Raw genomic sequence first — 23,511 nt, 5'->3', positions numbered from 1 at the left:
ATACAATATACATCATGATACTTGTGTCACGATACAATATACATCACGATACTTGTGTCACGATACAATATACACCATGATACTTGCGTCACAATACAATATACATCATGATACTTGCGTCACGATACAATATACATCACGATACTTGTGTCACGATACAATATACATCACGATACTTGTGTCACGATACAATATACATCATGATACTTGCGTCACGATACAATATACATCATGATACTTGTGTCACGATACAATATACATCATGATACTTGCGTCACGATACAATATACATCAATATACTTGCGTCACGATACAATATACATCATGATACTTGGGTAACGACACATTAGCATCACAATACTGGTGTCACAATACAATATACATCATCTTTCTCTGACACCTAGCTTTCCAGCAACCCCTTTTTTTTATTCCATCTTCTCTAACTTAATTTTTACTAATTTTTTCAGAGATGTGATGCAGTAAGTCCCTCATCACGATGGCGAGATCTCGTAACGGTCACAGAAGCTTCTGGTGGTCGTCGTAAAAAAACGTGCAAATGTCAGCAAACATGTGACATATTTGTTCAAGAAATGTTCTCAGAGCGGATTCTTTTTCTTCTTTCTGTTCCGTGGATCGACGCGAGGATCTGTCGACACGTTCGCACAATGGCCGACTCACATCGATGGGGGCACCGTGGGCAGCAGGAAGCGACTAATGGGGCCTCAGCGCGGAGGAAGAGCTTCTTTCACGGATGTGCGATTGTTTTCCGCTCACACAACTCTTTTTTCACACGTCGCTGCCAAAAAGTGACACGTCGAGATAAGATTGTTTTCCAGCGGCAGTTGATTGAAGAAGCGTTTCACACCTCGAGTCAAAACACACAGGGTTTTGTCGTTGCTTTTCACATGGAAAGTGTGGATTTGTCTCAGGGTTTTTTTTAAATCGTTTTTGTGACTCATTTCTCCTGATGGTCGTCGTCTCTGCTGACTCCGGCGTTTTTTTTTCATGATGGAATCGGAGTCTCTCCCGGCTGCTCGGCCACAAACATTCCTCAAATCTCCTGATTTCTCTCTGGAAGATTCGAACGAAAAAGAACCTCATTAAACGTCTGGTTTCCGACTGGTCTCTCTTTGCTTCCTCCGTCAATCAGGGAGTCGGAGCTGCCGGCGTATTCCCTTTATTTTTAAAGCCCTAAAGAAGCGTAACTTGACGACAAATTGTTACAATAATCTGCTCTGAAGTGATTCCATCATTTGGATGCAGCGAGTCGTCGCCTCCGCCCGGATGATTACGCCATTATCTTTTTAATTGAATGAAACTCGTCCGGCGTTTGAAGTGAACGTCTTGCTCGTTAACGCACAATAGGGTGTTTATTGTTTTAGATCAAATAATAGTGTGTAACGTCACATCGGATCAGTGAACGAAGAAGACGGTTTGTTGTTTTTAAATACTTGATTACATTAAATCTAATTTCTAAAGAGAACAATTTTGTTTCATGGTTATCATTAACATAAGTTTAAAGTGTTGGAAATCTTTCTTCATGTGATTCTGAGAAAAATTAATCATAAACTGAATATTTCGTTTGAAATCATGAGATGAATATTTCGTATTGAATCGTGAGCTGAATATTCTTTATGAAATCATGAGCTGAATATTTCGTATCAAATCATGAGCTGAACATATCGTATCAAATCATGAGCTGAATATTTTTTATGAAATCATGAACTGAATATTTTGTATCAAATCATGAGCTGAATATTTTTTATGAAATCATGAACTGAATATTTTGTATCGAATCATGAGCTGAATGTTTAGTATAGAATCGTTAGCTGAATGTTTAGTGTAGAATCTTGAGCTGAATGTTTAGTATAGAATCGTTAGCTGAATGTTTAGTGTAGAATCTTGAGCTGAATGTTTAGTATAGAATCGTTAGCTGAATGTTTAGTGTAGAATCTTGAGCTGAATGTTTAGTATAGAATCGTTAGCTGAATGTTTAGTGTAGAATCTTGAGCTGAATATTTCTTATCGAATCTTAAGATGATTATCTTGCATCGAATCGTTAGCTGAATATTTCGTATGGAATCTTAAGATGATTATCTTGCATCGAATCGTTAGCTGAATATTTCGTATGGAATCGTGAGCTGAATATTTTGTATCGAATCGTGAGCTGAATATTTCGTATCGAATCGTGAGCTGAATATTTCGTATCGAATCGTGAGCTGAATATTTTGTATCGAATCGTGAGCTGAATATTTCGTATCGAATCGTGAGCTGAATATTTCGTATCGAATCGTGAGCTGAATATTTTGTATCGAATCGTGAGCTGAATATTTCGTATCAAATCTTGAGATGATTATCTTGCATCGAATCGTTAGCTGGATATTTCGTATCAAATCTTGAGCTGAATATTACGTATCGAATCGTGAGCTGAATATTTCGTATCGAATCGTGAGCTGAATATTTCGTATCGAATCTTAAGATGACTATCTTGCATCGAATCGTTAGCTGGATATTTCGTATGGAATCGTGAGCTGAATATTTTGTATCGAATCTTGAGCTGAATATTTTGTATCGAATCGTGAGCTGAATATTTTGTATCGAATCGTGAGCTGAATATTTCGTATCGAATCTTGAGATGATTATCTTGCATCGAATCTTGAGCTGAATATTTTGTATCGAATTGTGAGCTGAATATTTCGTATCGAATCGTGAGCTGATCATTTCGTATCGAATCTTGGGCTGAATATATTGTATCGAATCGTATTGAAAAATAATATATCGTATTGAATTGTGAGATGAATATATCATATCATATCGTGAGATAAATATAGTGTCATATCGTGAGATAAATATAGTGTCATATCGTGAGATGAATATATCGTATCATATCGTGAGATGAATATATCGTATCATATCGTGAGATAAATATATCGTATCATATTGTGAGATGACTGTATCACTCTCTACAGCCCATACATAAGAACATATTAATCTTGTTTATTTTCTGATTTCCTCTTCCTTTTGTCCAATAAGTCCCACATACCAGACATTCCTTCACCGAGAGCCTCAATGGTCAACAGAAGGGGTTTAAGTGCTCGTCGTTCCGCTGCAGCCAAAAGGATTTGCGACTTTCCCGAGAAGCACCACTTCTCCTGGGACGGCATCAGCACTCGAGTGTGTCACAAGTCATGCAGACGTGTAGAAATAAAGAAGGATTTCTTCAAACAGAAACTACACATCGTGAATGTTGCTCGAAAAAACGTTGAAAACCAGGAACACCGAGTCAGTCTTACGTTGTTTCGTGTTTGAAAAGAGCCAGTATTTTTTTTTTTCTTTCCGCTCGACTGGCTGCCTTTTGAAGCCCACACACCTTGTCCTCGGCGCCGCTCTCTGCAGGTCCTGAGGGATAACAGCAACGTTGGAGTCCCTCCCACTGAGCCAGACTCACCGCAGCCTCGCCAGCATGTGGACCGACTGTTCGCCTTCACGGCTACCACGCCACAGATCAGTGTTTGATTCAGAAATAAATCCACAGCGGGGGTCCACATCTACCTAGACGCACAGCGGGGGGCTGCTGGGTTAATGATGCACCTCCGACCAGGATCCCAAGTCTTCATGAGGCAATTGAATTTATTGATTGTATACTTTATAGACTCACAACTAATGTAGTTAAAGCCTTTATTGTTAGCCTAGATTAGTTTGTTTGCAGCAGTTGAACCTCACAACCTTAAATCTTAATTGTGTTTTGACTAAAGACCCTCAAATCTATCCATGAGTTGTTTATTATCATCTTTATTACAATTATTAAGGGCCAAATCCTGCCAGCTGAATCTTTTGATGTGGCCCTGAATAACTTTAGGATGATATATTGTGTTTTGATGCCAGTACTAACTGCTGGATTTTTTTTTAAAATAATGTCTTTGTTGTTGAAGTACTATCTGCTTAATGTGTAAAAGTCATGGCCCTAATCATTTTATATGACCCGCCCCGATGATGGACCCCGATGAAAATAATGATCTCTTCAATGATAATGTGACCTTTAAAGATGTTGTTTTTCAAGGTTAACTAAGATTAGCTATTAGCGAACTGTTTTTAACGGAAAGCTTATGTTTAGCCTAGCTTAGCTTTTCTGTAGCAGTTGAATCTCACTTTTTAACTTTAAAAACTTTGAAGACCAAACGTCCTCAAAGGGTCGAGGGCCAAATAGAGTCCACTCAATCATTCGATGTGTCCCACTCTAGATATGGGATGTTTTACTGTGTATTGAGGGCAAAAAAAGCTGCTCGATATATTTCCATTATCACGTATGAGTGAAGATTGTTTTTCGTTGGTGAAAAACTGTGTACTGTGCGTGTCACAATAGGCCATCCGGCTAAATCATTTTACGTGGCCCTGAGTATATTAACGTTGATATGGTGACATGTAAAGATGCCAGTGTTTAAGATGAGATAAGGAACTAAGACTGATTGACTTTGACAGACAGTTTGGTGAATAAACGTTTAGTTTGTCCCGTGATTTAAAATATGTCTTCGATCGTGTTCGAGCTCAGTAAACCTTAGTTTGACGGATCTTAACGTGATCTTAAGTTTCAATCATGGACGACCGTTGTCGTCGCGCTCGATCGGACCCTTTACGGTTTTACGTTCCCCTGCTCGAGGTTCACCGTTTATTACCCACAATCACCCTCTCTCACCACATGGAGTTGACAGCGGCAGCACAAAGGAAGTGCTGACTCCACCATAAAAGCATTTTGTGGTTCAACTGACCTGAAAACCTCCAGCGATCGCTGCCACTTTCCGTGATGACGCTCGTAATGCTCCTGGAATTCTCTGCTACTTTTCAACGATGAATCTGTTTCTTCAGTTTTTTTCTTTCTTTCCCCACTGAAGTCCAACGTTCTTGCTCCAGACAATTATTTCCTTCAACGTGGAAACGATTAGCTCGACCGACGGAGCCTTCATGACTCTTTAATGTTGCTTTATAAAAATTTTAACCAACGCTGCTCTGAAAGCTTTGCTCGTGGAACCGGCGTTCACGGGTCACCGCGCTGACACGCCACCGCCGTCCTCTGGGCAAACAGTCGGTCAGCGGCACTCACATCTGACGAGGGAGGGAAGGAAAGGAGGGATGGAGAGGAGGGATGGAGGTGAGGGAAGGAAAGGAGGGATGGAGAGGAGGGATGGAGAGGAGGGAAGGAAGGAGGGATGGAGAGGAGGGAAGGAAGGAGGGATGGAGAGGAGGGAAGGAAAGAGGAGGGATGAGAGGAGGGAAGGAAGGAGGTATGGAGAGATGAGGGATGGAGAGGAGGGAAGGAAGGAGGGATGGAGAGATGAGGGATGGAAGGATGGATGGAGAGGAGGAAAGGAAGGAGGGATGGAGAGGAGGGATTGAGAGGAGGGATGGAGAGGAGGGATGGAGAGGAGGGAAGGAGAGGAGGGATGGAGAGGAGGGAAGGAAGGAGGGATGGAGAGGAGAGAAGGAAGGAGGGATGGAGAGGAGGGAAGGAAGGAGGGATGGAGAGGAGGGAGGGAAGGAAGGAAGGAGGGATGGAGAGGCATTTAATAAACACAACGGGTCGATGTCCACAAGGAATTGTGAAGACGCTCGGCTTTCTTCCCCGAAACAGTCACTTTTTATTACTCGCTTCCTTTTCCTCGGACGCGCAGAAATAATTATTGTGTGAAAAGCGCGGCGAGGAATTTCTAAAAAAAAAAAAAAAATCCCGGCGTTATAAAAAAACGAGGCACGAGGCAGAGCCGAGCGAACGACCTCATTAAAATGTCGACGTTAATAGAAAAGCTGCCGTCATTCAAAACAAACCGTTATAGTTCATGTCTAGATACAAACACGATGATCAGTTTGTCAATATTACAAAATAAAGCGTGTTATTTTGAATACTCTGTGAGTATAAACTGATGCTGGTTCTGACATAGATTTCGGAGCCTCTTCTCAGTTTCCCCTGGTTCTTTTTTGGGTCAAAGATTTCAATTTTTAAAATGTAATGGTAACAGTGATCGGCAGATTTCTTGCCTGGCGACGCCTCTTATGCACAGTTCAGTTCCGATAACTCGTACGATACCGATCACTGGTGTCACGTCATCCAAAACACTATTTATGGTGTTAAAATTAAGATTTTGACGACTTGAGCCGCTTTAAAAATTCAAGGTAGAATTTAGGTCAATAAAGTTTATTTTTCTAGTTTGAAGTACCCGGGGATTTTTAGAAGATATGAAAGTTTTAGATACTAAATATTTTATAATAAAATATACTAAAATAGTTCAAATAAAAAAAAAAGCCATTTAATTTAGTTTTAAATATTTAATTGTCTCTTTAACATGCTATCATGGGCTTAACCCTGGTGTTGTTTGTGGTATCCCTTGTATAATCTCAGGGTCAACGTGACCTGAAGTCCCGAAGACCAAAGTGTTTTTGGTATGCCTTGTATTATCTCAGTTTCAAAGTGGCCTATGGTCCGAAAAAAAGTTTTTTTTTTTGGTATCCTTTGAATTATCTCAGGGTCACAGTGACCCTAAGGCGTGAAAACAAATGTGTATTTTGGTATCCCTCGTATTATCTCAGGGTCAAAGTGACCCGAAGGTCTGACAAAAAAGTTTTTTTTGATATCCTTTGAATTATCTCAGGGTAAAAGTGACCCTAAGGCACAAAAACAAAAGTGTTTGTGGTATCCCTTGAATTATCTCAGGGTCATAGTAACCCGAAGGCCCGAAAACAATTGTGTTTTTGGTATCCCTTGTGTTACTACCTTCGGGGCACTTCGCCCCAAAGACAACAAAAGGGTTAAAAGGGTTTTAGCCTCATTTTTTGTCACAGATTCTGAAAAACGGATTGAAAATGTTTTTAAAGAAGATAAATAGTTTACATTATTGATGACAAACGTTTCCGACGGTTCGGTGATCGTCTTTGATTCATGAAGATTCAACTCCAGACGACGAACAACTGGTGAGACAAGAAAACCATTATTAGATCCTTCACGTGTGAGACATGAGGAGCTGCTCTGGTCGCACAACTCGGGCGTGTCCGAAAGCTCCGAGTGTTGTTTGAGGGAAAAGGGAGAGAAAGAAAAAAAAATCTGGGCGTTTCTCCAAGAATTTTCAGCCAGTAAAAACGGGACCAGATTGTCTTCCCTGATAAGAGTTGGCAGGAGACGAGGAGCATGTGAGGAACCTCATGAAAAACAAGTGCTGCGAGGAACGTCTGGAAACGTCTGTTGTGAACCCGAAGGTTTATGTGTTTGGAGACGATCTGGTTCCATCTCACCCACATCTTCACGACAGGACCAGGAATGTCGGGAGAGAATTCCAAAACCACGGCTGCTTATCTCTGCGGCTGCGTTTTTGGAATCGAACCGGCAACCTTTTAATGAAACGAGGAACAGATGTTTGACCGTTTTCAAAACACGCCTGACTCAGCGTTTCGTACGTCGACGAACCAACGCCTTCAAAACATCTTCTCGTTCTCTCCGTGTTTCTGTTGGACCCAAGATTCCAGCTTTTATTGCTGAAGTTTTCCCACTTTTTTTTAGTCTGTTTTATCACTTTATCGTAAAACATTGATTTATATTTTAGGATTTTCATCTTTTATTTCGATCCTTTAAATCATCCATTTATTCCCTCGTTTTCTATAAAATATGATCATTTAATTTGACCTATTTCAGTAATAAGGAGTATTAATGAACAACTGAGGTACTCAAGGATATTTACAAGATACAAAAAAGTGTAACAAATATTTTCAATGAAAAATTTAAATGTAGTTTCAAATATTTTACTGAAGCAGCTAAGAGCTAAAAACAAAAAAGGTCAAAAATAACTTTTGAAAGACTATGACGTGATTAATATTTGAGCTATAGTTTAGTTTAAAACGTTCTTTGGAAGCAGACGAAGAAAATAATCTGTTCTTTTTAAGAGTTATGGACAAAAATGTTTGTTCATTTTAATGTAGCGACTGGAGCTCACTTGTCTTCGTCTTCATCTTCGTCCAAAAAGACACTTAAAAACATCCAAATACCTCCATATACGGCTCATCTGTAACGCCCCTCTTGGATTGAAGCTCTACTTGAGAATAAGTCTTTATTTTTAGCTTGTTTGTAGCAGAAGCTAACATGCTAACATGCTACACTGGGAGCTGACCTGTCTGTGTAGCATGTTAGCATGTTAGCTCGTCCTACTCGAGCTGTATGGAGGTATATGGATGTTTTTAAGTGTCTTTTTTGACGGAGATGAAGACGAAGACAAGTGAGCTCCAGTCGCTACATTAAAATGAACAAACGTTTTTGTCTACAAATCTAAAAAGCACAGATTACTCAACATAAAATAATCCAACATTAGTCGACGTGAGTGTTAACTATCACTTAATGTAGTAGTACAAGTATAAAAGAAGGCAATCATTTTTTGTGGATTTAAGATTTGTTGTGTTAAAATAATTGAAGGTACTTTTCATGTGTTTGTAGGTCGTACCAAGTCTTTCATAACTAGATCCTTCTGTTTCTTCTTCTTCAAAAAGTTTTGTTTTCATGCTGTTATTGTTGCTCCAGATCTTTCTGTTCTGTTTTTGTATCGTCTTGAAAGATCCATCAAATACTTGAAGGCAGCTTTGTTTGTCAGCACCTGGTGTAGAAATGTAACCAACAATATCATCTGGATGTTGATGAATCACGTCTTGTGCAATTATAGGTGAAAATTGTTTGATTATAGTTTAAATAGTTTGATTTCAGTTGAAAATTGTTTGATTATAGTTGAAAATGATTTGATTATAGTTGAAAATTGTTTGATTATAGTTGAAAATTATTTGATTATAGTTGAAAATTGTTTGATTATAGTTGAAAATTGTTTGATTATAGTTGAAAATTGTTTGATTAAAGTTGAAAATTGTTTGATTATAGTTGAAAATTGTTTGATTATAGTTGAAAATTGTTTGATTAAAGTTGAAAATTGTTGATTATAGTTGAAAATTGTTTGATTAAAGTTGAAAATTGTTTGATTATAGTTGAAAATTGTTTGATTAAAGTTGAAAATTGTTTGATTATCGTTGAAAATTGTTTGATTATCGTTGAAAATTGTTTGATTATAGTTGAAAATGGTTTGATTATAGTTGAAAATTGTTTGATTAATTATAGTTGAAAATTATTTGATAATAGTTTAAAAAAATGGTTTGATTATAATAATTAACAATAGAATGATATTGATGAAGCAGCATCGATGGTTTCATCATAAACGTTCCAGCTCTGGCGACTCGTGGTCCAGTCGAAGCTGAAGGATCTAAATGTTCATGAACATCTTTACTGAGTCTTTCATTCACTGAAGCTTCATCGTTTCATCAGCGTCTTCACTCTCAACGTCTTCAAGATAAAACTATGTCCACATCGCCGTCGGCGCTCGATTCATCGTCCGACTCGTCTTTTCAATCCCGAGCAATGGTTTCCAGGATGAATCCGATCCATCACGCAAACCTCTATTGACTGCTGGTCCTTCAGGGACCCGGATCCTGGACCTCATCCAACTTTCTCCTCTTTCAATCCTCTCCCTCCGTCTCCTGTCGTCCATAAATCAACGTGATGCAACTTCACCAACTCTCGTTCCCACAGGCCTGGACTCTGGGATTCTCAGGGAATGTTGCTCCGTGTTGAGGTTTAACAGCCGGAGTTGAAAGATCTTTGTCTCGTGAACTTTCTCTTGGAACATCTCAGCGACCGAGATCCTGGTCCTGGTTACAGTCTCTGTCTCAACATTTATGGAAGTAGATCAGAAAATGTATTCCTAACACTGAAGTATCAAAATCAAACTTTGAATTTGATCAATTTTAACTATGTTTTTTTTTGCCATCTATTTTTTTTATGTAAGAAAATATTCTGTGTTAAATTCAATGTTAAAAATATTCAGTGTAAACAATTCAACGTCAAAATACGTTGATAACTATTTTATTTTGAAACTCTAAAAGAGAACTGCTTCCATAATCCCTTAATTTATTTACATTGAATTTCTTCAATTAAATTTTATTTACATTGAATTCCACACTTTTATTTCTGATTGACGACGAAAAAAGGGCTTTAAATTTGAATAAGAATTTTACCGATTTTTTGCAGTATCAAAATAAAATCAGACTTTTCATTTTAAATACATTCTTACACTATCTACTTCCATAATCCAGTAGTTAACAGTTGTTTTCTTTTTTTTAAACAAATTTATTTCACTTAGAATAAAAAAATAAAAATGTTTGCACTGAATTTTTATTATTGCATGTATTTTAAACACATTAAATTGACTTTACATAAAGAATAGTTGGTGAAGATTGGTGAACATTTAATAAAAAAAAACAACTTTGATTTTGATGCTGTACAAACTAAATGTTACAAATTCATATTCAAAGACTTTTTACTTTTATTAGCCAAATTTTAAACCAAAACGTTACATTGAATTGTAATTACTTTTAATTGTTTACACTCAACTTTTCTATTTTCATTTATTCTTTTTACACAGATTGAATTTAACATTTGAAAAACATCAATGTTTGAATTTGATGGTTTTAAAAGAATTCTTCAAGTTTGATTTTGATGCTGTAAAAATTCATATCCAAAGAGAACTTTTACTTTTTCTAACGTCAAGATAATCCCCGGCAGATGAAATCTCACTTCTGCTCTTGATCCGAGCACGTTTTTTCTCCCGACGCTCCTTCGCGGCCGAAGCTCTCCTCGAATCCCGTCCTGCATGTTCATGAGTCGGTTCCGTGGAAAAAGGTCGGACCTTGTTCTGCTCATAACAGCAGCTGCTCTCTGAGGCGCCTCTGATCGTCGGAGAGAATCTCTCCACTGCTCGTCTGTCGGATTAAGAGCCAGAGAAAGAAAAAAAAGTGTGGATGAAGTTTTGGGCAGATCTTGATCCAGGTTCATCTCCACTAATCCTGCTTCCCTCTCATCCTGCTCAACACTCTGGATAGAAAACTTTTTCATTCTCTTTGCAGAGGTTTTTTTGATTGACATGTGCGAGAGAGTCTGGGCTCGCTCGCACAACAACCTGCACACACAGCAGCTGAAGCAGAAGGATTTACGTTTCCTGCACATGTGCAGTTTATGGGAGGATGCAGCAGGAGCCCTGCGGGTTTGAGGAAACGATCCAGATGCAAAGCTTCTGGCCCTCGTAACCCAGTTGGACTGCGGCCCTGCTGCTCCTGTACACCCAACCCTTCGCCCCCCTCACCACACCCCCTGAGGAACCAGCTCGTATGAAATTCCTACTCATGACGACAGCTTTGAGGTGTTTCACACACAGTTGTGGAGCCAGAAACACTTTCTGGTGTGAAGTTCGGCAGAGATTAACATTTTCTTACGACATCATCTTGTGGACGTCAGGACACATGATGTCACCGAACTAGAGCTAGAGTCGATGTGGATTCTACCGACGATCTGAACCAGTTCAAAGCGATGTTTGGGAAACTGGATCGTTCAAGGATCGGTTCGAGGTTTTTGTAGCATCTGACACGTGTTAACATGACATGACATTTTTGCGATTTTTATAACTTTTAACAGTTTTTCACAAAATAAATGTAACATTTCATGAAAACTGTTTGATTATATATATTTTTTAAATGGTTTGATTTCAGTTGAAAATTGTTTGATTATCGTTTGAAAATCGTTTGATTTTAGTTGAAAATAGTTTGATTATATTTGAAAATTGTTTGATTTCGGTTGAAAATGGTTTGATTACAGTTGAAAATGATTTGATTATAGTTGAAAAATGTTTGATTATAGTTGAAAAATGTTTGATTATAGTTGAAAATAGTTTGATAATAGTTGAAAAATGTTTGATTTCAGTTGAAAATTGTTTAATTATAGTTGAAAATAGTTTGATAATAGTTGAAAAATGTTTGATTATAGTTGAAAATAGTTTGATTATAGTTGAAAATAGTTTGATAATAGTTGAAAAATGTTTGATTATAGTTGAAAATAGTTTGATTATAGTTGAAAATAGTTTGATAATAGTTGAAAAATGTTTGATTTCAGTTGAAAATTGTTTAATTATAGTTGAAAATAGTTTGATAATAGTTGAAAAATGTTTGATTTCAGTTGAAAATTGTTTAATTATAGTTGAAAATAGTTTGATAATAGTTGAAAAATGTTTGATTTCAGTTGAAAATTGTTTAATTATAGTTGAAAATAGTTTGATTATAGTTGAAAATTGTTTAATTATAGTTGAAAATTGTTTGATTATAGTTGAAAAATGTTTGATTTCAGTTGACAATTGTTTGATTATAGTTGAAAATAGTTTGATTAAAGATGAAAATGGTTGATTACAATTAATCCATTAACTATTATCTGTTAAGATTCTGCTAATGTACAAGTGTAACCGAGCTCATATTAATGATGACTACGCTGTTTTAAGTTTCTAAGCATCTAACTCTGGCTCTGTAAATACTTTTGTTTTATTCGTTTAAATCTGACGTAATCTGAGGTTTTCTTCACACACACACACACACACACACACACACACACACACACACACACACACACACACACACACACACACACACTCAGCTCTTTATTGAAACTGCTTCATCAACACACAAGCACTGAGGTCCTTGAAGTGTCATGATCCAGAGTTTCACCTCAAACTAAAACAAATACTCAGTACTTTGAGAAACCTTCTGTAAGTTCTTGTAGCTCTGGGCTCATCTGAAAGGTTCACCTTCAACGTGGAGACTCGCATCATGGCGGCGCTGGCGAGTTCAAACACGAGCGGCTCGAGCGTCGTCTCAGGGAGTCGCACCTGGTTCCACTGAGAGAAGCGTCTGTTTCCACTTCATCTGTTGTTTACCACGTCTGCTGCTGGTGTTCTTGAGTCTGTGAGGAGCCGTCGTTAAACATCTGCTGGAGAAGATATTCAAGTTTGCTAATATTCATGTACTTGATATTCAAGTGCTAGCAGATGTTGCGTCGCATTGTGAACGAGACTAACATCAGATTTGTTTTGAAAAATACAACACAAATTACTCCATCACACTGATGCACTTAAATATCCTTAACTATCTATATTCAACACTATTTAATTTTTTTTATTTTGTTCCAATAAAGTGAGTTTAAATTAAAATAACTGGATTAAAAATATACTGTATATATATATTATATATAATTAATTATTCATGCAAATATTTACAGCGTTTGTTCATTTTTGTGTTGCAATAAAACTTCCAACCTCTAGATGGCAGTGGTCATTACGTCCTGTGCAGTTAATGCTACAATGAAATTCGGCACGGCGATGGCTGAGGACGAGAGGATACAGTGACTCCAGCAGCTTTTAAAGCTGATGTTTGGACATACTTTGGTTTGAAAACAAATGAATGCAGTTACGATTTCGTCAAAAGACACGTGGTCTGTAAATTCTGCAACACCAGAGTCAAGTACTTGACAATACTACACAGATTTCCTACAGTTTCACTGTATATCGTGTCGTGATACGTAACAGCAGGTTCTTACCAACACAGACCTGTAGCTGCTAAGTCCTTGTTGTTCCTCGTGCAGGGTTTGCTAGTCGTTGAAGCGACTGCTGAGAGTTCAACAGCCTGAACTCTTCCCTGGGTCTAAACGGCTAGAATCCTCGCTGTGTTTTCGTAACCCCTCACTCGCTCTTAATTGTGTCCCCGGGGGGTGGTGGGCTCTCAGTATGCACAACCTTGCTGTCCCGTTCTGATCCTCCCCTCCTCCAACCCAATCCCCTCTCATCCCAAAATTCGACAGGTCCCTTCACTTTAATCGCTTCACTTCAAAGCCGGCGGTGACGTCCTACAAACCCCCCCCGACCGGACCCTCCACCCGGGCCCCAGAGAGGCTCGGCACTCGGGAAAGTTAAGGAAAAGTTTGTGAGGTGGTTTGAAACGTTGAGCAGGCGTTGATTGAAAACAACAAGCAGTTTTGGTTTCTGGTATCCGTCATCATGGTGTCAGGAGCCGGTGGTTACGGCAGCAGGTTTTCCTTCGACTTGTATCGACGCTCGCGGTTCTTTGATGCAGGAAAATGTGCTGCGGAAGGAAAAAAAAACCTGCTTTAATAAGACGCAGCTTCAGACTCGGACGGACGTGGAGCTCGACGTCACCCTCTGAATATCTCGCTCTTTTTCCTGGAGCCTGCAAATGGTTGAGGTTGGAACGAAAACACATTTTCACCTTTCGACTCGTGGAAGATCTTCTTCTTCTGCTGTTACAGCAAGAGGTCAAAGGTTAAAGGATGAATGATGGGATGAGCGATGGCCCTTTTATCCACGAGGAAAGCAATTCTTTATCGCAGCGGTTCATCTTATCTGGAGTGGTTAACCCACAGCAGCGTGAGGAGGTGATTTCTCCGAGCGTTCGCCTTCGTGAACGTGATCATCGGGAAGATAAATGACTCTGGACGGACGCCTCTTCTATTAGAGCGTCCCTGGTGTGGACCATCAAGAAGCATCGTAGATCCTCACTGTGGTCGCACAGACTATCGATGGTTTGTGAGCAAAGCTCATTAAATAGTTTGAAATGCTGCAAAACCTTCCTCGGATTGACTTAACTGACCTCGGACTCCCACCAGTCATTTTTGCCGCGTGGAAAATAGAATTATAGCAAATCCTTCAGACGGTTAAAGTCGGGGCTGCTTTCCGATGAGCTGCGCCTCTAAAATAGGATTGAGTTGAGGACTCGATCTGGTTCATGAAGTGGATATGGTCCTCCGGGCTGGAAATCAGTTATAAAAGTAAAAAACATCTGGTGAATTTCCACAAATAAAACACTGCGACACAGACGTAAATGATTTGGACTAAGGGGTACTAGCTGACAACAAATTTTGGGTCGATACAAACGGAACCTTCAGTTGAGTTTATCGAACAGTCTTTAGAAACCGAATCGGCAGTTTTAATTGACAGTTGGCTGATCCAAGGACCTTGATGGGCGGACCTTATGGCAAAGAAAGTAAAGTAAGTAAGTAAAGTAAAGGTTATTTTTTACTATAAAAGATCAAGACAAATAAGACAAACACAGGAGTCCCAGAAAGTCAGGGAAAAGCACAAATAAGAATGTCTTAAGATGTTTCTTGAAGGAGTCAGTGGGTCCATCCTGAAAGAAACTGGCAGCCAGTGAAGAGTTTTAAGGATCAGAGAAATGTGAGTTCTTCTACTAGAGCGGCTCAGAATTCTGGCTGCAGAGTTTTGTATGAACCGCAGGCGAGACAGTTTATTTTGGTGTCTAAACAAGAAGGATCTGTTACAATAGTCTAAACAAGAAGACACAAACACATGGATTATAAGCTCCAGATCGGGTTGTGACATCATTTTCCTAAGTTTATAGTTTTTACTCAGTTGAAGAAACCGGTTCTGGTCAGTTTTCTTCTTTTTTTCAGCTACCATTGGTATATTTTTCAAGTGGCTAATGTTTGTCGATTCCCTTGCAAAGCAGCTACTTTTGAAGATGTTCATTAGACTTTAGAAATGACCCCCAACTCTGATAATCAAGAAAGTGGACTCACAAAGGAAACCCATTTTCCGGACTCTTCTACAGTAACAGAAAAAGAAAAGAGAGCTGCGTAAATAGAGTTAAAAGCTTTAAAGCAGGAAAGCGAAGCAGCAGGAAAGGGATTAAAGATTTATTGCTTCCTTCTTTGTTCCTTGTCCCTTTTCTGCCCTCCGAGTAAGATCACCTGCTGTCCTCGGACATTATTTCCAGCGAGCGTCGATTAAAGAAATTAAAAATAAATAACTTCTTGATGTGTCAAATATAGCTCAACGGACTCAGTTTGCCTGAAGGTAGTTATTTCTCCTGATACAGTGTATTTGTTTAAAACGAGTATGAAGTGATAATACAACATCTCAAACCGCTTTAAATAATCGAGTCAACCTCTATGTGTTCTGTGCTAAAAATAGGACTGGGTACCGACAAAAAATGTTCTGTACACGGATTCCCTCACTTCGATACTAAACAATACTTTTTTCAAAATACATTTTAAAAGATCAATTCGTTAAACATAGTACAAATCTGTAATTTATGTTTTAAGTCTCTTTTCAGAGTAGAATAAATAAAAATCAATTTCAAATGGAAAAAAAACACTGGCTAACAAATGAATCTGATGTTCACAGTATTTTTTTACTTATTGGTTTTTATTCAGACAAATATATAAAAGACATAGTGAAGTAGGGCTGCACGATATTGGAAACAAGTGCTATATTAGATATTGATGTCTTGAATTGCGATATGGATATTAATGGGATGTATTTTTAGCCGCGTGCACGTACACGCGCGAGTATTGTAGAGGAGGTCCGGGCGTTTGGATAAGGAAAACAATGCGATATTTCCCTTTCGTTTTATTTCTGCGCTTCGGTGCCGACATGATCGTAGAAAAATATCACTTATAACGCTCAGTCTCTCGGGACTCGCATCAGTCATGAAATATGTTTTTCAGTACTCGGTACTAATTATGCATTTCGGTCAGTGCCACCAAAAAATATTCGGTAAGAAATGTCTCTTCTCCTGGACTATGGTTTTTATCTCTGAATGTAAACGATCTGAAAAGAATTCCACTCACAGTACCTCCAGATTGTAGTGCACCAGGTGGTCATTCTCTCGAGCCTGGTTCTGTTGGCGCCACTGCTGTAAGGTTGGCCTGGTTCGACCTATTAGGAACTGATACTGGCAGATGGTGCAACATCTGACAGTCAGTGCGGAAAGAAATGCGTATTTTACAGTCTGTGTTTGAATAAATGGTTTATAATAGAGACTGTGGGTCCAATTAAACGTACCCCGCATTCGGACCCCCGACCACTCTGGTCACTTGTTTGTGTCGACGTATTTTCCGTACAATTAAAATCTCAGATTCACAGTCATTGTTCCATTAACCAGTTCTAACGATGGGCTAAAGCGATGATGAATTCTGGGTAAAGATTTGTGTAATAAAGTATCGACCCCAGTCGTTCATTTCCCCCGATCATCTCATCCCTTCTGTTTTAATTTATGACACCCTGGCGTCTTGGGATGGATGTTGGTGATGCAACGATTCTGTAAGAGTCTGAAACAGTGGCAGAGTTTAATCAATTAATGGCTGCCGCCGTTCTCACGAGCTTAAATGTCAACGACTTGTGTCAGGAGAGATTTATATTCATTCACCGGATGGAGATGAAGCCTTTTTTTGTCTTCGCTCTCGTCTTTGTTGGACCCTCGGTGGCCTGGCCTTTGCAGCCTCCCTCGAGGGTTAATCTCATTGTTGTGCTTTTTTTTCTTTTTTTTTAAAGCCGTCTGCTCCGATCTCTCCTCTCACCCCCATAACCGACTCAATGAGGCAGCGCGATCCGATTGGTGCTCCACTTTCCCGTGAAAAAGGTCTCCATGGAAACCAAAGAAAATAATTCAAGAGTGTGGCTTCTCTCCGGCTAATGGCTCTCTAAACACGGGTTTGAGTCGAGATGCGAAGTCTGTGTGTCCGCTGGACGTAATGACATGTTTACCTGCTGCCGCCGCACAACATGGACGCAGTGCTGGATGACAAACAGTGGCTGAATATTTTATAAATGACTCGTGCAAACAAGGTCCCGGCTCGCATGTAGCCACTGAGGATGTTATTGATTCAGCAGGCTCGGGTGTGTTTGAGTGACGGATCGTATTTGTATCTCAGAAACTTCCGCTTTGATCATCTGTCCCTCCATATAAATCACAGCGTTTTTTTGGGGGGGATGGAACGCCGATGTCAAATGGTTTCAACATCCCATAGATTCTGACGCCGGCTGACAATACAGTGCGTCGACGGGATGTCATGGTCGGCTCTATATTACTCCTGGGATTATCTATTTCCCGAGATAACTGTCGGAGGAAGAAATTGCTGGTTATTTCATTATTCGTGGTGAGAGCTTCACTCAACTTAAAAAAAATAAGTACTTTACTGACAAGAAGATTGATTTTAAACCATCAATAATGGTCAGGATTCTGTTGATACATATCACAATACAGGGACAATGAAATGGTAAATGGCTCTCACTTATATAGTGCTTTTCTATGCTTATTCAGTAGCCAAAGCACTTTACACTAAGTTACGCATTCACCCATTCACACACCCATCACACACTGATGGGAGTAGGCTGCGACGCAGCTCAACAGCTCAACCAATCGGGAGCAATCTGGGTAAAGTGTCTTGTTCAGGGACACAAGGGTCACAATCTCGTCCGGAGCTGGGATTGAACCCGCAATTTCTCAGGCCACATGCCGACCACTCTACCATATGAGCTATGATGCGATATACGATACGATATACAGTGATATTGTAGTAACAAGGATGTATTTGAAGTATTGTCGAGTACTTCACTCTGGTGTTTCAGAATTTACAGACCACATGACTCGTAACTGCTTTCATTTGTTTTCAAACTAAAATATGTCCAAAAATCAACTTTAAAACCTGCTGGACTCACTGTATCCTCTTGTCCTCAGTCATCGCCAGGATTTCACTGGATGTAATTCTTCTTAGTCGCGGAGGACATAATGACTTCAATGACTTCCATCTAGTGGCTGGAGGTTTAATAGCAACACATAAATGAAAAAAATGGCAACTGTCGGTTCCGAAACACCTGTAGACCTTGAAAATTTAAAAAAAAATGCATTCACGATATTAAAAAAACAATGTCTTTTATATAACAATAACGTTTTTAGATCTCATGGACAATAACAGCAATTGCGGTCAGTGATGTCAAACTTAAAATAATTGTTTTCGGGTCATTGGGTCACATTGACCCTGAGATAACAGTGTCAATGTTATCTGGGAGAGTTCGAATGATGGCTGTCAATGGAAAAGGAGTCCGGTCTTGAAGGTAGTTGAAAGATTGGAAACTAGCCTGACCACAATGATAGATGGATAAACTTTATGAACCCCTCTGGAGACCTCCTTTGGAATATTGCGTATATGAACGAGTGTATATAAGCGCAAGAGAAGAGCATTGATGTTAAATTAAAACATAGACGAGACACTTTTTTTTCATGTCGTCTGCTCTTAAACAATCTCCAAAGATGTCATCAGTCGCATCAACGAGAAGCTGAAATCCTTTTAATTGGCTTCAATTGCTTCATCGTTGCTTTTCTTCAGCCAAAAGTTGGGAAAGTTGAAAGCGCTCATTAGAAACACTCGGCCGGAGACGTGCTCTGCGTTTGAAAAGCAGTGGAGGAGAGCGAGGTGTCTCGCTGGAGAGTGAATAATTCATGAGTTCAGAGACTCGTCAAGGTCACGTCAGAAGCTCGGAGAAGGAGAACTTGTGGGAAGTTCATAAAAGATGGTTAACTAGGACGGTTGTTTGAATCCAGACGGGAGTTAATCCTCTGCTTTATGTCTGGACGCATGAATCGATTTATCTCACAGTTTTTTTTAAACTCCATATCAGTCTTGTTCATCTCCAGGATTTCTTCTAACTTTCTCTTTGTGCTTCTGTCCAACAGCCCATGAAAACAGGAGGAGCAGCAGAAACCAAGAGGTCTTCAACTTCCCCGGAGCAAAGAAGAGACTCCCGAAGATACACATGGTAGGTCGATCGATCGGCTGGAAACACACAGTGGTCGTTTTCTACTCGACCCGAGTTTTCATATTGTTCTCGGAGCCTCTTGAAGGTCTCTTTGTTGCTGACCCGCCGCACAGCAGATTTGCATTAGCAGCATCAGTATTCCGGCATCAGACGCGAACGGACTGAAAGGTCAAGTAGGAGTTAAAAATCACGTCTACGTTTGATACATGCGATCTCGCCATTTCTCAGCCTCTGTTTATTTCCATCTGGCTCTTCTCTTCCCGAGTGTCAGTCCTCCCTTTTCGTTTGGATTTTTCTCACTTCCTGTCTGCGTTTAATGGAAATAAACCATCCGTCATTTTTTTTTATATTTGTATTGCTGTACTTTGATTTGAAGTCCATCAGTATATCTTAGACCAGTGGAAAAATCTCTGTGGGAATATTGAGAAGATGAATAAAAAAAATGACCTAAAACTTCCCTCGGGATTGACTTGACTAGTCCCGGACTAACACCGAGAGATGTTTTCTGTCGTGTCTGTTGACCTTTGACATTAATGCAAGTATGGACACTACACGGTCACAGCTGATTGGACCAGACCCCTCAACAAGTGATAAAATGAACCAAAGGGACACTTTTCTTTGTCATGAAGATGGATCGACGTCATGAAAGGGTTGTGAAGAAATGAAGTGAGATTGTCATAATTTAGGGACGTGTTCACTGAATTAATTTTTTGAATTTAAAAAGGTCTGCAAATTATTATTTTGTCAATTCACTGGACACACTTTACTTTTATCACTCATTTCCTGCCTTAACCATCCAATGAGCGCCCCAATGAAACATTCACAGTGTCCAGGGATATTGTAAAAATAAATTGTGACACTAAACATGAAATAATCTGCTTAATTTCCTTTGAAAAGCAACAATAATTGGGTCGTCATAAGTGGGTCGTCATCGTATCTTTGGGAGATTTTGTGTGTCTGGGTCTCGGAGACATCAGGACTCGCAGGATGTCAGTTACACACAAAAAAAAAAGAAAAACAAGCTCAAGTGCTCATTAAAGGCTGAATCTTTCTCTTTGGTTTGTTTCTATGAACTGGTTATTTGCATATTTGTTGGCACTGCTTTCATCGAGGGATCGGACCAAAGAGCATATTCTCGTGCTTCATCCTTCTGGCATTGTTTTGATCTCTGGATGGATCCTACAAGCCCAGCGTGGGACACAAATTAGGCAACACACTTTTGCTTTTCCTTCAGTTCAAACCTTCTAGATTTGTGCCTCTGATGTGTGTGTGTGTGTGTGTGTGTGTGTGTGTGTGTGTGTGTGTGTGTGCTGGCTCTACGCAGTCATCAGGGAAAGTGATAAAACAGCTCTCAGACCTTCTACACAAGGGAAGCGGCTCAAGTCAAACTACCATATGGTCTTGCTCAAGGGTGCGAGCGATCACTCACTCGACAAATGGCGGACCAAGCTGTCCTCTGCTGTCGTAAAGTGCTCGGCTTCGCTGGCTTTTGTTTTCCGACAGGAACTAGTGCTAAGTGGGAGACGCCAAAACACGGTTCTTCAGACAAAGGCCACTCTCGCCCCACATCCGGGTTTCCCTGGAGACCGGCTTCCTCGCCCGAGCGCTGGAGGGGTTCCAAAATGTACTCACAACAAAGCCAACACACTTCACAAAATTGGATATTTGAGTCGTGGCGAGTCACAACCTGTCACGCCGAATCAGTCGCCATGAGCTTATTTTGACAACAAGAGCAGAGCTGGAAGTTTCTTCTATTGTTTAACCAAGAACATGTTTTATTCTTTTAATGGCTGCTGCTAGTGTTCCCATGAAGCAGGGACATTTCTGAGAAAGCACTTAAGCTAAGAAACGTAAAGAGAAACTTAACGAAAGTCTGAAAGAAATATAAATTGTGTTATAAAGGTTTTGTAAAATTGTTTTACTATTTAAATCAAAATATTCATGGCATTTGTTCATGTTTGTGTTGCAATTAAACATCCTGCATCTTGGTGGCAGCAGTTATTCTCTCTGCAGTTATAAGGAAAGAGAAAATCCAGGCGATGACTGAGGACAAGAGGATACAGTAAAGTCTTTTAAAGCTGATGTTTGGAAATATTTTGGTTGGAAAACAAATGAAAGCAGTTACGACTTCATCAAAAGTCATGTGGTCTGTAAATTCTACAACACTAGAGTCAAGTGCTCGACAATACTACACATATATACTTACTTTATATATATACTACAGTATCGCAATATATCGTATCTTTGACTCTTTATCGTGATAAATGATTATGAATATAATTAATCATTAATTCAGACATCTTATCAAAATGATGTTACATTTATTTATGTTATTGTTTATGGTTAAAGTTTCTCTTTTGAACAAAACGTGCCTCGTGCATTATAATTTAAGGTAAATTCCTTAAAAAATCACTCTGGACTTTTTATAAAAAAATAAACCATGGCAGAATTTTTTTTACAACCATAAGAGAGTGTCGAGAACAGGAAGATTTGACACAATTAAGGTTAACAAGCAACAATGTATTCATACACTTGAAAACAAAGAATGAAAATGATCTGACACCACGGACTGGAACCAGAAAGTGTTTTGTAGCTGCTTAGCACATGTCAATGGGAACATAAGGGAGGAAATACAACAAAATAAAAGCAAACACAACAGTTGATGACAATTGAATTAATACACAGATGTAAAAATATAATTTCTCATGGACGGTTACAAGTTGAACCAGTGGATAAAGATGGATTTAAAGTCAAGCCCCCTCTGTTCAGACCCCAAACTCTTGTCTCACTCCTAAAGTGTGTAACTGGAGCTGAACACACAGAAGTCTTCTCAGGCGCTAACACCACTGTAACAATCAATTTGTCCTAAAGGTTCTGCTCACGCTGACATAACTGGAAGCAACAAAGCCAATAATCTAGGACGCGGCGACCGGGCCTGCTGTCATGGGCGGTAATTACTGCGCATTCATTGTCAAATTCAATTATTACTCATTTCTCCGGAAAGCCCCCACGGCAATGTGTCATCTCCAGCAGATGCCGGTGGGAAAACCCGAGTCTTAACAAGTGCGAGGGGGAAAAGTGTTTATGTGTTCATTGTGCGCCGCGCCACATGCCTTCGCAGCCGGACAGACTTCCAGGGATCAATGCTTCATTGACCCGGTCCGGAGCCCGGTATCGATCGACGCTCGGGCGGATAGTTTGTATCGCCACTCAGCCGCAGATACAATTAATTTAAACCCAGGATCCGCAGAAACACCATCAAGTGCTGAGAGACGGAGAGAGCGAGACTAATGCTCCTAAAAGCCAAAATCATCATCAATCTCTTCCCTCCCGCCTCGTCCTAATCCGTCTTATCTGAGCGGGATTGATTTCACCGTCTGAGCCAGCATCGGACCACAAGGCTCGTCCGGTCGGGATGTTAGGAATGTGGCGAGCGGAGATGTCGACAACACATGGTCAGTGTGTGTGTGTGTTTTGGTTCACTCCGGGAGAGTCGTCTCCAGTTAATCAGCCTGTTGTTCAGGAGTGTGTCAGCTGCCTGGTCAGACGACTTCTGCCCTCCGGGGTTTTGAAGCAATCTCGCCGCCGCCGACTCGCTCGACAGAGCGCCGCTCGCAGGCCGCTACGAGAACTGATTCACATTCTCTGCACGTACACGACTGGAACAACCGACTTAAATGATAAATGGGTTCCCGAGATGCAGCAAGTTCATCAGGTTGCATAGAGTTTGTGTGTTTGGTGAGCGGTTGTTCGCACACTCCAGTTATGAGACACAAATCCTCCCAATTGTGAAGATTTTTTATATTTTTATACTTGTCCACACAAAAGTGAAGTATAAGTCAGTTTTTATGTTTGGTTTAAATTCTAAAACGTACTATTGGACTTAATTTAAGTCATATTCACGAGACAAGACAAGAAATACATCTTATTTTTCTTTTTCTTGACCTTTAAAGTATATACTTTATTGAATATTGTTTTGATTGTTTAAGCACTT

General features: G+C 39.7%; 1 protein-coding gene across 1 annotated transcript in view; it reads left to right on the top strand.

The window, feature by feature from the left end:
* The window catches only part of LOC148073505 (tetraspanin-18B), a 42,913-nt gene that overhangs the window by 5,707 nt on the left and 13,695 nt on the right, over positions 1 to 23,511 (top strand). The window contains exon 2 of the mRNA XM_087797500.1: positions 19,435 to 19,517. Within this exon, the coding sequence (XP_087653626.1) occupies positions 19,515 to 19,517 (3 nt within the window). The 5' untranslated portion in view covers positions 19,435 to 19,514. The remainder of the gene's footprint in view (positions 1 to 19,434; positions 19,518 to 23,511) is intronic.

The sequence above is a fragment of the Callionymus lyra genome, chromosome 8 (genome assembly GCF_982586985.1).
Source record: "Callionymus lyra chromosome 8, fCalLyr1.hap1.1, whole genome shotgun sequence".
Taxonomy (NCBI): Eukaryota; Metazoa; Chordata; class Actinopteri; order Syngnathiformes; family Callionymidae; genus Callionymus; species Callionymus lyra.
Note: the sequence above shows the minus strand (reverse complement) of the source record. Positions and strands in the feature narration are given on the sequence as shown.